At 40.7% G+C, this 15,658-nt stretch overlaps 1 protein-coding gene across 3 annotated transcripts; it reads right to left on the minus strand.

Annotated features, from left to right (window-relative positions):
* Nucleotides 1–3,466: 3,466 nt before the first annotated feature.
* On the minus strand, nucleotides 3,467–12,877 carry sybu (syntabulin (syntaxin-interacting)). Of its 3 annotated transcripts, none has more exons than XM_017709188.2 (8): nucleotides 12,500–12,877; nucleotides 9,048–9,092; nucleotides 8,655–8,835; nucleotides 8,098–8,298; nucleotides 6,943–7,045; nucleotides 6,411–6,560; nucleotides 5,381–5,536; nucleotides 3,467–5,277 (listed from the first exon to the last, which is right to left on the minus strand). In XM_017709188.2, exons 2-8 carry the CDS (start codon nucleotides 9,069–9,071, stop codon nucleotides 4,086–4,088), a joined length of 2,007 nt encoding a protein of 668 aa, XP_017564677.1. In that variant the 5' UTR covers nucleotides 9,072–9,092; nucleotides 12,500–12,877; the 3' UTR covers nucleotides 3,467–4,085. The 3 variants fall into 3 exon arrangements, with proteins under 3 accessions (XP_017564677.1, XP_017564676.1, XP_037393150.1); XM_017709187.2 differs by having other exon boundaries at nucleotides 12,504–12,873; XM_037537253.1 differs by lacking the exon at nucleotides 12,500–12,877 and adding an exon at nucleotides 11,261–11,283.
* Nucleotides 12,878–15,658: the final 2,781 nt, after the last annotated feature.

The raw sequence follows: 15,658 nt of genomic DNA on the forward strand, positions 1-15,658 counted from the left end.
GAGGAAGAGCTGCAGCTATGCAGCGAGAGGATTATTGTTACATCAGCATCCGTATCATCCCCTCAAGATGGAGGACACAGTCTCTACAGCCAAGACCGTAGTAACCCAACACCAACATCAGCAGCCCTCAGTGTTCTGCATCATTGTCTTTCTAGTTTTTGGTTTATAGCTGAATGTGTAAAACCCAGAAAAAGATTTGTCACACAAGCACCAGCACACAGTATATTGAATAATATAATGATGTGTAGTCCTCTATGAGTAATTGGAGATAAAAATTGTGTTTCTGTGTTATACCCAAGCTCTTTGGGTTACACAATCCCAAAAATAAAGAGGTAAACACAGTCAACACAATGCTTTATTTATTTGTATCCTTGGATGTCAGTTTCTTTACAGCTAAAACATTTTTGGTATATCCCACATTATAGAGCACAACATCACTGTTGGGAGAAAACCTTGAATTTCAATTTTTTTAAGTCCTGTAAAAATACTAGCTATCCTTTACTTTGGGTGAAAATGAAATGATATTTACATTCAAATCAAGAACCTTTTTGTCCTCCTCCTATAAGAATTTTGGATGAATTGTGGTTTGAACTGATTTTATGCTTTCAGGTACATTTAAAAGACTTCTAATGATTCTTAATCCAGTCTCTTTGCTACAGACATGTATTATGAACAATATGTTTTAAATGTTTCCTTGTACCCAGTAAAGAATGGAAAACCTGATCACTAAAAAGTCAACATGACTTGGAAATTGTAACGCATTGTCCTTTCATACTGTGAGATTTTTGAGTGTACTATGGTATCAGGGAGGGTCTCTGAGCTCGCTAAGTGTTCTGCTCAATGATTGGAGGCAGGGAAGATGTTTTATGGTTAATATTTTCTTGGTTCGCTGGTGCACTCGTGATGTCAAAACATTTTAGAGGTGGGCAGAAATCATTGCATTTTAATAGAAGGTTACTGAAAAAACAAAGTATTTTAAGTTGCTGTTTTGCAGTTGGTTTTGGTATCTGCCATTAGTAGCCATAAGCAAAATAAATGTTTAATCTTTAAAAGGGCTGCATATTTTCTTTTCCAATACCAGGACTTTCTTGATATTTAATGGAAATGGTCATGACGTCACTCTGTGACTCACTCTGTTAGTCTGATTGGAATGATGTCAGATGCAGATCAGCAGTAATTATTGCTCTGGCTTACTTTTTGCACTGAGTGTCTGGGTTACACAACATTTGAGCCCCATCTGGCAGACTACATAATGAATGCATGAAGGAATTATACAGCATAGAGCTGTGATGCCCTGACACAATGGTTGGTTGGTTGATGGTATGATTCCATTTAACATTAATGGAAGTCTCTGACGCTTTCTTACATAGAACTGGTTGTTTCTTCTCTGTATGTGTATGAAAGCTAACAACAGCGCTATAAAAAGCCACTAATGCAGCTCTGCTGTCAGCTCTGCCCATGGGAGTGTGCCTTGCACTTTAAAAGCCTTTAAATTTTAAAGGCTTTTGCATAAGATGCAGAATCATGAGGGAAAAGGAAATGAGCAAGAGACTTTGGACAGTACTGCTCCTTTACCTGTGGATCAGACACAGCAGTGGTGCTGGGGTTTTTAAACACCTCACTGTCACTGCTGGACTGAGAGTAGTCCACCAAGCAGAAATATGCAGCCAACAGCACTGACCACTGGTGAAGAACTCGAGGATGACCAACACTGTGCAACAACACATAAGCTATTGTCTATTGTATATGTATATTTATATATGTATATTTGTTTAGGTCCACACAGTGTTTAAAAACTCCCACAGCACTGCTGTGTCTGATCCACTCGCACCAGCACATCAGCATCAATGCAGTGCTGAGAATGACCCACCAGCCAAATAATACCTGCTAAGTTGTGGTCCTGTGGAGGTGGACCATTAAAGAGCAGGGTGAAAGGGGGGACTAACCTTGGATTACAGTCTGTAATTGTAGAACTACAAGATGCACCTGTATGGTAAATAGAGTAGATAAAATGGACATTGAGTCTAGATACAAAGGTGGACCTAATGAAGTGGCCAATCATTGTATATACTGTGCTGTTCAATCCAGACAGCAAACCTCATCACTCTGTTAGCAAATCACAGACATCCAAAGAGGCTGCGCTGTGCAAGATGGCTTTGCAGTACAGTAAATACTTGTAATCTGAGATTAATGCTAAACCAGAGATTGTGTCTTCAACTTTGTTTAATGCTCTTTTTCCTCTTCTTCTTTTTGATCAGAAGGTATACATTCAGCTGTCTCAGGTCTTTACTACTTAACGTACTGACTGTTTTGTAGGTATACTGCTGCCATACAGGCATTTTCTGTTCAATCTGGAGATCAAACCTCCTCACTCTGTAAGATTCCCTGTGCTAAACAGCTTTCCAGTACAGTAAGTACTTATAATCTGGGATTAATGCTAAACTGTAGTTTGTCTTTTGAACTTTGTTTTGAGCTCTTTTTTTTAGTAGTGTGTCTTGGGCTTGTTGCAGTAGTTAGAAGCTGTGTTTTCCTTCATTATGCAATATGTAAAATAAGCATCAGGGCATTTTTTTCAGATTTGGCTCTCCACTCTGGTCACTCATAAGTGGCACCTCAATTAGACGTGCTCTTTATAATGATCATGGTTTTTGACACAGATATGGGAAGGTGACACTCTGATGGGTCTGTGATGAATCTGGGCTTAGTTTATTTTAGGGCCTACTACTCTTCAATCCTCAGCAAAAGAAAAGTTTAGCCAACTTTATAAAATTTTGTTAGTCACATGAATAGTGAGGATAGGTGAACCACTTCCTCTGCCAATTATACATGCAAAACCATTTTTACAGATAAAATGGTCTGATTTGGATCACTGGCAGCTTTTCCCTACTACTCAATCTTGCTGTTTATTAACAGTGTCCCGTGTTGTTTTCAGGAAACTGCATCAAGTTAGTGCAGTTTGTGTTCTACTTTCTGAAGGGCTGCATAGTTTACACTGTATACGGTGACAATGAACCTCAATTTCCAGGTTGCATTGGACAAGCACACCCATGCATCAGTCTCATATGGACAAGGGATAGATTTTTAAAATACAAGCCATTCATTTCAAACCAAATAACCACCTTGACATGTGAACATTATATACAGTCAGTCAGACTGCTTCTTCTGGAAATGTCCTTCACAGCGAAACTACAGAATTCAGTCAAATCATGTCAACAGGGTATTGTCAGGACAGCAGGGTCTCTGCTTGCAGTCTAGAGTGTTCCTGATCAGCTGGTACTGTTATTGCACATTATCAGTACTAGATTTAAGGAAATTTCTCAATTCATGATTGAGATTTTGCCATTTGAACCCACCAGGCCACATTGGGGCCACTTTTACAGAAATAGTTTAATAATACATTAAAACAGTGCTTTATAGTATACCATAGCTGCTGCAGGTACTCAAAAAAAGGAGGTCCAAACGTGAATAGGGTTACCATGCTTTAATAATAAATATATTAGCACATCTGATACAAACAAATATTGCACATAGCTCAGGCACATTACAAGTGTCAATTGTATTGTAGCATTGACCATCTTTAGGGAGTAGGCAAATACACAAAAACATTTAAAACGTTCTAACTCAGGAAAAGATCATCTTCACTGAACACAAATAGTGACTAAGCTTTGGCTAAGGGTTTTCATCCTTTAGGAACAAAACATAAATGCAAAAAAAGAAAAAAAACAAAACAAAACTCCAATCTCTGACAGTCAATTCCATTTCCACTCAATTACTCTGCAAAAAGCAAGAAATGGACTGATAAAGAACAGCACAGTGGAAACATGACCACCTACCCAGATGATCAAGTCATGGCAAGGAGCAGTACAAACTCGTGAGAAAAACAAGACAACAAACAAAAATCCCTTCAAGTTCACCATTCTTGCCTAAACATCATGGCAACTATACACAGTGCAAAGTGGGAGCTGAAAGAAAAAAAAAAAGAATTTACAAACGTACACAAATGTACAAAAAAAACAAACAAAAAAAAACTACTTTAAATTGATGTCTAAGTGCTTTTGTTAGCTGTGCAGACAGGTGAAAGACCATTACATGTGTGGCCCCTGTGTGACATGGCGGAGAGAGTGCAAACCCATAATGCAACAGCCACGAATCAAAGCTGCAATGTTGTACACTGGTGCGCCACCAACTACACCATGCTGAGAGTATAGCCAGGCCACTGTGGGAAGAACAGGTGCCGCCACAGCAACTAGATCAATCAAGAAGCTGTTGCTCCAGTGACTTTTCCCCACTACAGCCATATTTGCATTGCTACAAGCATCCTTCGCACCAAAGTCTAGCTCCTCCATGAATCCTGGATCCATTTCAGGATCCGAGCCCTGATTTGAACCACCAGGATCTTCAGAAATAAGCAGTGTAGTTGGGGCTGGGTCATTGGGAATGTGGTCAGACATCTCTATAAGGTCAGGATCCTGAGCTTGAAGTGGCACCTCCTTTTTGATGTGCTCCTCTGCTTGGAGAACGTTCGGTTCTTGTGCTTTGGATGACTTCTGTGGGATGTTGGAAGAGGGAGTCCCCAGGCCTGAGAACCCAGTGTTGTGGAGCTTAAGCAGCTGCAAGAGGAGAGCCTGGAGATCAGGGGTATACAAGACTTCATCTGTCTGGACTGCCTTCTCCTCAGCAGGATGTTGCTGTTCAGTAGAGACCTCACTGGAGATTTGATCTTTTGTACTCTTTTCTGACTCCACTGAAGTACTCTGTACCAAAGTGGACATTCCTGGTGGCTGGTTCATGAGCTTGCCACTGCAATCTTGGCTGGAGTCCACAGCTGTGGACATAAGAACCTTCTCCAAGATGTCCATCTGGTTGGCCATCTCATCATTAACCAGCAGCCCGCTGTCTGCCATCTCCTCCGCTGCCTGATCCTGCACCTGAAGTTCCTCCTCCAGCTTCCCTGCAGAAGGTCTTTCTGGAGAGTCACAGATGAAGTCCAGAGTGGGCTCATCATGTAGATTGGCACCACTTTGAGCAAGCTCCATGCTGTGCAGCAATGACTCCAGCTTTCTGTTCTGGATGTTGATATCAATAAAATACTTCTGAATGCCCTTATCCTTCTCCATCAGACTGTTCTTCATGGTCTCCACTACTTGCCGGAGCTGTTTGATCTCTTTACGCGCCTCCTTGAGGGCCAGCTGTGCCTCCACACGGTGACACTCTTCCTCAATCCAGTCCTCACGCATCCGGCCCAACTGGGACTTCAACTCCTGAATCTCAGAATCCCTGGTGGATGTGAAACAATAGCCATCATGCTGCTTTACTGCATTATTGAAGTTATTACTCAAGGCTGGAGACTTTATGCAAGGGATGCATGAACAACACTTACCGGTCATTAACTGTTTGCTCAGAATCCTTAAGCTTGGTCCTCAAGTGCCTGATGGTCACCTCCTTCTGCTGTAGAGGGGTCAGGTATTGCTCTGGGTTGGGGGGCTTTATGCCATGATTGTCTCCGCATGAATGGTAACGCCCAGAAGTGGTTCTCCTGGAAATAATTTAACTTCAGTCACATTTTGTCTTAATAAAAGGCAGATATCCCACTGATGATAAAGCAGCAGGCAAACAATAATTTCAAGAACAAAGCAATGGCAAAAGAGTTATTAGAATCTGAAATCCTTATTCCAGTAATGGGAGCAAATGTTTCCATCATTATAGAAATAAAAAGTGAGTCAGAATAATTAAATTCTGAATGTAGATCTATTCAGCCACTATTTTCCACACACAAAGGCAGCCAACAATCAGACCCTTTGTGGGTTCGCAGCATGTTTTCATTCATTTGTATGAACACAAAAGGAAAAGGCAGTTGATGAATATGCTTTAAAATGTAGATCAGGGCCTTGGGTAGCAGGAAGCTGTGCTTGGATTGGAGCACCATATCCTAGTGACCTCCTGATTTTGGTTTTGTATTTCTGACAGAAATAGTGTGGTTTAAATGGGGATGCATCAGGCACAAGTCAGGCATTACTACATCAATACATTTCCATGTGTTTCCATCCTGCATCCTTGAAATTGCTCTGTTTTTGAAGCATTGGTGCAGCTTTGGCACAACGCAACAATCATAATCCTCCAAAAATATGGCAAAAATGAATCAAAACATGAGAGCCAGCAAAGCTTACCAACATACTGACTGAGTACATGAAATATTAATGCTCCAACACACCGCCACAAGATGGCTTTGAATAAACCCCAGTAGCAACAGTCAGTAGCCATGTGTGCAAAACGAGAGCAGACAATCTTCTAAATCTCTTCAAAGCTTAGCAGAAACCAACCATGACGGACCTATTTCAGTTTCTTTACATAGATGTGGTAGAGATCATAAAACCTGATTCACACACAATATAAGGAGGCCCTTATTTTACCTGCTGCTGGGGCTAGAGTTGCTGCTGATATTTAACGAAAAGGGGCTTTTAGGGGGCGTCCTGTAAGGGGCATACAGTTCCGCATCGCGATGGGCAGTGGGGCTTCCTGGAGGCTTAAACACAGGCTGGCTCCTGATGTGGGGCACACGACTAGAAAGGAGAGAACACAAGGAAAATGTCTTTGAGTTGTGTTACTCACCAAGGTGTACTTTTGGAAGCATTTACATCAAGAACATCTTCAGCCTGTGAGATATATACAATATTAAATAGTCAAGCTTACTTGTGCTAAATTAGTTATTAATTTTTAAAGGGGGTTCATGTTTTCCTGACTATCTAAATTTACATAAGAATCATTGACAGATCACTGATAGCAGTTTGATTATGGACCATCAGGAGCACAATAGTTCATGAACAAGATTTCATGAAAACATTGAAATGCTCAGCTCAAGTTTAACACAATATGATGATTTTGTTGATAGAAGTTTGAGAGGTTCAGGTAAGAGATAGCCAAGGCTACTATAGGCTGCTTTACCTGCGTGTGGAGCAGCTCTTCTTGCCTGTGGAGTTGTTGGCTGGAGTATCACAGGCCTTGAAGCTTCCAGTGCTACTGGAGGAGCTAAAGTCTGCCTCACTGCCTGCAACACGTGAAATGCAGTGTCAAACATGTTTCAGTAAAAGATACAAACACAGACTTACATTTCCTGCAATTATCTTTTTATTAGTCTAACAACAGTTAGTGAAGAGCGAAGCATATCTAACAGACACTTCACAACCAAAGCACTTCTTCACTGAGCCTAAAACCTGTAGGTCGGCCAGCCTTTGAACAGAGTGCTGTCCAGCCTCCACAGTAGAGGAGGATAGTCCACTATTTAACTCTTCAGCAGCTGCTAGATCTCTCCCTCTCTTATTTTTATATTTTATCTTCCAAGCCCAAACCTTTCCTTGCTAAAAGTCCCTTTTAGCTCAAGAAAAAGTCAACCCAGTGGGACACACCATACACCACAGCAAAGTAAATTTCAATTATGGTCAAATACTGCAATTTAAACAGCAGTCTTACCATTGATAAATGTGTTCTGAAAAAGTGATACCAGAGTGAGTTTGAAAACCTTAATTTCTCTTAAGCGCATGTATGCATACCTGAGAAGCATCTCTTTCCTTTGGACAAAACCATGATAATGTGTACTCTTTGAACTTGTGACAAAAAAACAAAACAAACAACTGCTAAACCTAGCGGCTCGTGTGTTGTGAAAAAGTTTGACTGTTGGTCAACTCGTTCAACCAATGAGATAAGTTAAGTGCTTCTGATTACTCTGATTGGGCATCTGCAGTCCAACTGGCCCACCAATCAGCAGCCTCTTTCAGGGACCACAATCAAGTAGGAAACACCTGTCACTCCATGGCTTGGTGCACTTGCAGATTTTGTTCTGGTGCAGACATAAGAATACTTCAACTAACAGTGGTGGCCTTGTAAATAGTATGCAGAGGCATATTAGTTCAAAGCTTTACTTGTCTCAAAACCACTTTTTGACTTACACTGTCAACTTGTGGACACATAATGGTCACATAATTCCTGCTCAATAAAATTCTTAAACATATTGTGGTAGTTTATCAAGTGGTAACTGGCAAAAACAAAGAAAACATTTAAGGATTCCATGGATTCCTTTATTTAAAGCTATTGTTTATTCACCTCTGTGCTGTATAGAGGGGCGTTGCTGCTCCCTCTTGTGCTTCTGTGTGGGGGCTCTCCAATCAGCCATCACGTTGACTCTGACTCTTTTGACCGTGGCCTTGCGCTCCCCTGATGGGGGTGACCCCAGAGGGCTGTTATCTGAGCCAGATGGGGTCTTAGCTGGAGAGGCACACTGACTGCTCGGGCATCCAGTGTCATCTGGGAATAGCAGTGCACAATTGTAATTACTGTAGTGAAGATTGATACATGATGCCTTTTCAGACACATGCACTACTGTCCTTTTTACTGTAAGCTGAAAAAATAACAATAAAGCTGGCAGAAATGGTTTTCTGGAGTCATACGATCCAAGACATTTAGTTCCCTGTAAAACCTTTCAATCAATCTGTTTTTTATATTTGTAGAGAACAATAAGCTTTGAGAAGTTTAAAGAATCTTTGACATAATATAAATGTTCCACAAGTATTTTCTTTCCTAGAATGGTTAATTTCATCTAAGAATTCTAAGCATTTTTTAACAGTGTAACGTAGATGCACCTCTGCATCTAAGCACTATACCTGATGAGAAGCTGTTGGCACTGATGGTTCTCTTTGAGTTCTCGGTGCTGATGTCACAGTCTTTGCTCTCCTCCTCTGAAAATGGCAGCTCAGAAATGGGCGATCCTTTAGGACGGAAAGGCTGAAGGATGAGGCGGGGAATGCGACTGCGAGTGCTTGCCTTCCCTGATGATTTCTTTATCTGTAATGGATGCTAAATCAATTACTGAGAACACTGCAACAGTTTTTTTTCCCCCCTCTCAACTGCCCTGTTGCCTTAAAAACTCAACTTGTTTCGTTCTACATTGACTGTGGCTATTGCTTGTAATACACGTAACAGCTAAGGCATACAACTAGAGAACTAGACCAAAATCGTCTAACAAAAAATGCTAATCATTGTGGATAAACGGGCACCTCATATTCCTGAAATGGCACCATTCTGCTTCTGTCTTGGTAGATCTGTAAAAGAGAAAAGAAACTGTTAGATGGTGCAGCATCTTGAGATGTGGCCTATCCTCCTCAAACCAGGCAACACTCTATAAAACACACACACACACACACATTTTCTATTGCCGCTGAATAAAACAGCCATTAGCCATTAAATCATGCTCGTTTCCTGTCTTTGTGCTCTACATATTCTCATATTCTCAGTGTGGTTCAGAAATAACTATTGTGAGACACACCTAGATACCACTTTTAATAACTTCACTACATAAATGAGTCCATGTCATTAACTCCGGTTTTACAGCCACAGTTGGAACATGGTATAGCTTAAATCTGAATCTAAAGCTTGTGTGCCCCTCATTTATCCAGCCACTGTGTCATATATAAACCTTCACTGCTTAGGATCACTTGAAAACAGCAGTATGACCTCATTTCTGTTAATCACAGGTGAAGTGTAATGCTTGTCTAGAGACGCAAAAACCAGTATGATGTAAGATGTAAAAAACCAGTAAGATGTGCAGGGTGCTGTTCTTCAGCATTGAGTGCACTCTGCACATGTGTACTCATTGTTTTTTTATACATCAGTGTTTAATAATTTAGCATCTGTAAGAAACCTGACATAACTCGGATGGGGGTCATCATGATTCTCAGCAGGCTCTACAGTGCTTAAAGGGCCTTATGTAAAAGGCAGACGTGCTTACTTCATTGCGAATGATGTAACCAACCCTGCAAGGTCCAGGTTTATCGCATCACTGAGTCTTACGTCTTTTCTTTTAGAGCCATATGTTCGTTATGAAATGCATGCAAAGCACAGATTTCCCCACATATCTCTCACCTACAAACACATATGAGAATATCAGCTTGCTATGGACTTTTAATGAGAAAATGCATGTCCTTACATTTGATGAACTTTAAAATTTCCACCTTCCCTATCAAGTGAAAACTCAAACTGACTGCATTCGTTAGGACCTATTATTACCTTATAGTCCCTGCCTAGGGTGCCTCCTGTTACCTCTACTATTTGCCATAGAAATAGAATCTCTATGGATAACCTTTATGTCCTTTCTCTCTTTAATATGTGAGGGTGTTGAGCATAGGTTCAACTCATTTGCAGACGATTATTGTTATGTATGCCTGACCCTATATGTAATGGAAAATTTTCTGGCTTTGTGCTTAATTTATAAAAGAGTAAATTTCCCATAAATATCTTAGCACTGGAGATCACCAAAAAGATTTTCCATTTTGTGTTTGCTTTTGTGGTTTTAAATACATAAAAGTCATATCTTGCTGTCTACCCAGAATGTTTTCTGCAAACTGTATTCTACTGTGCTCCTACACGCTTATATGTATGTGTGTGCGTGTGTGTGTGTGTATATATATATATATATATATATATATATATATATAAAAAACCTGTCCAGGGTTTGCATTTTAGAAATGCAAAGTTGGGGCAAAAAAAGAGAACAATTTTTGTTCCTTAGGGAACAAAAATACATTGTACCAAAGAACCCTTATTGACACCCTTATTTTTAAGGTGCACATATTTATTTGGATTGTATTCAACACACTTACATTTTCTTATTTGCATTGTTTGTGTTAAAGAAACAATTACTAGTCTTTTCATTCCCTGATGTCTTCCGATCCAACCAAATCCATTTTCTTCATGATATAAATCCTCTCATCCAGAGAGCTTCAAGATTGTTAGTTACTCCACTTGGTGTTGTCCACAGAGCTCAGTGCCCTAGCAACATCTCATCTATAGAGGATGAGCAGTTCTTCTAGACCTTTAAGTGTTTTTGAGTCATAAAACTTGTCTTCCATCCATGTCTTAGTCAAACAGATGAATAAGAATTGTACCTTCCTTCAGCTTCAGACAGAGAAGCAGCGACTAATGTGCTCTCTTTGTTATTTACTGTTCCCTGTTTGATAGCTGGAGTCCGTTGTTGACTATTTTCACCGTCAGTGTAGACTATTGTTTGAATGTGTATTTGCTCTATGGCTGGAATGTGGCTGGAGCTAAACAGCAGTGAGGTCATATTTTCTCTGACTCATGGCTCCTTATGTAATGCATTTGAGTGAGTGAACCACTTTCACTTCAAAGACGGGTTTGCAACGAAATAATAATTCATTCTGAATCATAGTTATTGATTTTTATCTTAAAAATACCAGAACAAAGAAATCACCTGTTGTTAAAATCACAGACAGGTTGACTGAAAAGTGGCCAGCATACCACGGGTTGTGTTTGGGATGAAATTAAAGCAGCAGCTGCTGCAGCTCTGAATCTGCCTCTGGTGTCCTCCTTGAGCCTGGGGTAGCGCATGCGGTGCTGCAATTTCATATTTAAATATAAACATATTTCAATATTTTAGACAGTTTTTACATGTTAAATGGCCCATTTTTTTCAAATAAAAAAAACATTTGATGTAATATGTAAACATTGTTAAAGATGGAAAAAGTTGCCAAATTTGTGTGTTTGGTTTTTTAAAATTAATTAATTAATTATTTTATGTAATGCCACCAAAACCAAATGCACAGTTTAACTCCATCCATTTAAAATGAACAGCTTCTACCTGCTTTTTTGAGCAAGGCAATCAGAACAGAGCCTGTTTACAGACTTACTCTTAAAGCAACAGTAAGCACAGCAACAAAAACAGCCTGTTTCATTCTGATGAGGAGAGGTTGGAGAGTGGTCATTTAAAACACTAATCATGACCATTTTAAGGACATAAAACGACACAAACAAATGTGGACCCCAAGGAAAATAAAATACATGAAAAAGTAGGATTACGGGCCATTTTGGCAACATAATGGATCATAAAGACTCGTTCTTGGGTTTGCTGACTGAGTCCAGTAAGCATTTTTACAGTCTTTTTTGTCTTCATTTGTCTAAATTCTCTTGTAAATGACAGGAAGGTCAACAACTGCCAACAGACGGACACAAAGAGGGGCACATGTCAAAACACATAACACACTGTTATTATGGCTTTCTTAAAGGGGCTGATACCGTTGTTATCATTCTTGTAGAAATGCTGAGAACATTCGAGCAGTGTTGGCCAATAAGCTTAAGTAATCACCATCAGAAGCTGCGCTCTCTCAGAGCAGTGAGTACAGTATGTACTGTCCACTGAGCTGGTGCTGAATCTGAATAACTGCGTATCAACCTGCCCCACCTAACAGGCTACTGTTAACCAGCAGCCAGCCTACTTTGACCCATACGTGCCTACTTTATAGTGAATATCTCAGGATATGCATACGATGACTGATGAAGATGTTTATCTCGCGTCATATCTAAGCGTTCATGCTGATGGTCAGTCCGCAGTTCAAAAACACCGGACCCATCAGTCAGACATGCTTTGAGCTCTCATTCTCCCTCCTCAGAGCCAAACCAGCAGTAAGTGTTGTGACGCAGTAAGTAAAAGCACCTGCCTGAGCTGGGAGAGATGGATGGGTCTGTGTGGTGAAGATGCGCAGCGCTCCTCGGTCAGATGGCAGATCCGCGGTCGCCAGCTCTTGTTTGTCTGGCCGTTTGTCGTCCTGTCCCTCACGTGCGCTCTCTGGGGCGGTCGCTCGAGCTCTTCTCGGTCAGATGGCAGGATGAGACCACACTGGCTCTCACAGCAGCGCTGCTCTGGGGCTGATATGACTGATCTACCAAGTATGTTATGTAACACGGCAAGGCTTAACTCTTAGTGCGCCAGCAGACTGAGCAGACTCGGTAGTGATGGAGGTGGAGAAGCTCAGCTCGGCTGTGTTTACAGCTCTCCAAGGTGCTGAAGCTCAGTGGATCAGACGGCGGACCTTCAGATGGAGCTCCATTTGTCTGCTTTTGCTAGAGCAGGCAACCCCTGTTTTAGCTTTCTAGGGTCCAAGCACGCAAGTACGTAGGACCCTATTACTTTTGTTAGAGTTTTTCTTATTAGGGCCCAAGCACGCAGCGCATAGGCCAAAGGGGGGCGCTATAAAGCAACAAAACACGTTTTCCTTCATAACTCTTACACCATGATGCGCAGAGACCAAACTCTGTTGTGCCTGATTCTTTGGGTCATGCAAAACCTACTTTTGCGAACTAGTCCTACGATTTTCACTCAGTCCTCATGGTTCTAGTGTCAAACAATTTCAGAAACTTAAAAACTTTTCAGTTTAAGATGTATGTTACTGTGCTAGCTAAGGCTAGCCATATTAATATTACCCAGCCAGCCAGATGAATGATAGCAGTGAGGCAGCAAGCTAACGTTAAAGCTAAACTTGGTTCTCCAGCTACGACCTGATTAACCCTGAACTGGTTATTTTCTCGGTTTAATTTCAAAACGAGTGACATTAGTCAAGCCATAGCTCTTTATAGTAGCCTGTTTAGCTAGATAACCTAGCTAGTCAACATCCTAACTGTGGCAGCCTGGTCTAAAGCTCAGCTCGCTGGTGTCACTAAATCATCTTAAACTCTTAGTTTCTAGCCACATTCAGACACATTCAGCCTGTACTGTTTTAGTTGAGTTTTCCTTTACATTTTGATTTATTTTGTCCTTTTATTTATTTAATTTTCTGTTTTACCTTTTTATTTATTTTATTCCATACTTTTCGCCTTTTACCTTTTTATTTCATTTATTTCTTCCTTTTATTTATTCTGTCTTCTGATTTCCTGTTTATTTTATTTCCATAATTTACTTTTTTATATAAACTTGGTGTTTTAACCCTCTTTCTTTGTGCTTATATTTTATTATTCTAATTATTAATCTCTATTTTATTGCGTTACATTTTAGCCTGTCCACTTATCAGTTTATTCTGAATTAGTTTATTTCTTCTTAATTAAATCCTCATTGCTTGTTTTTTGCTCTTACAATTTAATTTGTATTCTGTTTATAAAGTTCCTTATTTTAGCTTGCCTGCTTAAATATTTGATTTTAATTTTAATTTTTTTCAGTCACTTTAAGTTAAGGGGCGGGGTTTTGGGGGGGGCGCCGATAATATGTTTGCATCCACCTCAGAAAGTATGTAGTTGCACCCCTGGCTGCCATCAAACAATAAGCATTCAGCAGGCTTTTGAAACTTGAATGGCGTCTCTATGTAACCACTTTCTATCAACCAGTGAAGTTTCAACAGATTTGGCCACTGCAGGGTGCTATTCATAAAAATCAATACATTAAGTGATACTTTTTTAATCCCACAAATGGGGAAATTCCACCTCCACATTTAACCCATCCATGAAGTGAAACACCACATACACACACACTAGGGGGCAGTGAGCACACTTGTCTGGAGCGGTGGCCAGCCCTATCCACGGCACACAGGGAGCAATTGGGGGTTAGGTGTCTTGCTCAAGGACACCTCAGTCATGGACTGTTGGCACTGGGGATCGAACTGGCAACCTTCTGGTTACAGGGCCAGTTCCCTAACCTCCAGCCCACGACTGCCTGATTACATGTTATCAATATATTATTACTATTTTTGATGCAAACTATGTATGAATCTTATGCCATGTCAAACAATTTTACTACAAAATTGCACAGTTTTTTGGTAATCGTTACCTGTTTGAAAACCATGCTTTTCAAACTAGTCTCTGAGTTTTGATCCAAACTTCTCAAAATTGGTCTAGAAATACTCTGTAGCCATCCATCCATTTTCTAAGCCGCAACTCCGTCAGGGTCGCGGGGGGATGCTGGAGCCTATCCCAGCAGTCTTCGGGCAGAAGGCAGGATACACCCTGGACAGGTCACCAGTCACTCACTCGCACCTAGGGGTGGTTTAGCATGTCCAATCAGCCTGACTGCATGTCTTTGGACGGAAACCGGAGAACCAGGAGGAAACCCACACAGACACAGGGAGAACATGCAAACTCCACACAGAGAGGACCCTGGCCACCCGGCCAGGGAATCGAACCCAAGCCCTCCTCGCTGTGAGGCGACAGCGCTACCCACCATGCCACCATGCCGCCCTACTCTGTAGCCTCTCTAGGTAAATGATTATCAAAAAAATTTTGACTTCGTCACACAACATGGTTTTGGTCAATCAATTTGTCACTGGGGCCATGGCATTGCTAGCTTGATTTTCTATAACTCATCAGTCTTTGGTCATATTATCACAAACCTTTGAGTACTTGTATATATTGAGACTTTAGGGGGTGCATCAGCTTTCAAAACCCCTAAAAATCATTAAAAATGCTATTACAGTGTTACTGACAAAGTCTACAGACAAACACATGGTGCCATTTGATTCAGTTCACTGATCTGAATAACTTTATAATTATATGTAATTATATATGGACGGCTTTGATGAAGGTCCCTGATCAAATTTCATAACATGTGGAGACATTGGGACCAATTCTGACCCACTCTCACTGAGCTCCTCTGTCAAAAGGGGCCCCTTATGAGTGCATTGGGTCTCATTATGTACAAAATACTTTGCTAACAAAGAAAAAGTTTACCATTACTCGTGGATTCCTTCAAACCTTTTTAGATCAGTAAATTGAAATGTAAACATATATTAGGTTTAAAGACCCCCTGCTCATTGTTAATGACAAATGAAGGCTTGTGGATAAACACAGACTTCTTTTCAGCCTCTCTGCCTCGAAGGCCCAAACTGCATTA

Source organism: Pygocentrus nattereri, chromosome 3 (assembly GCF_015220715.1).
Source record: "Pygocentrus nattereri isolate fPygNat1 chromosome 3, fPygNat1.pri, whole genome shotgun sequence".
NCBI classification, from domain to species: Eukaryota; Metazoa; Chordata; class Actinopteri; order Characiformes; family Serrasalmidae; genus Pygocentrus; species Pygocentrus nattereri.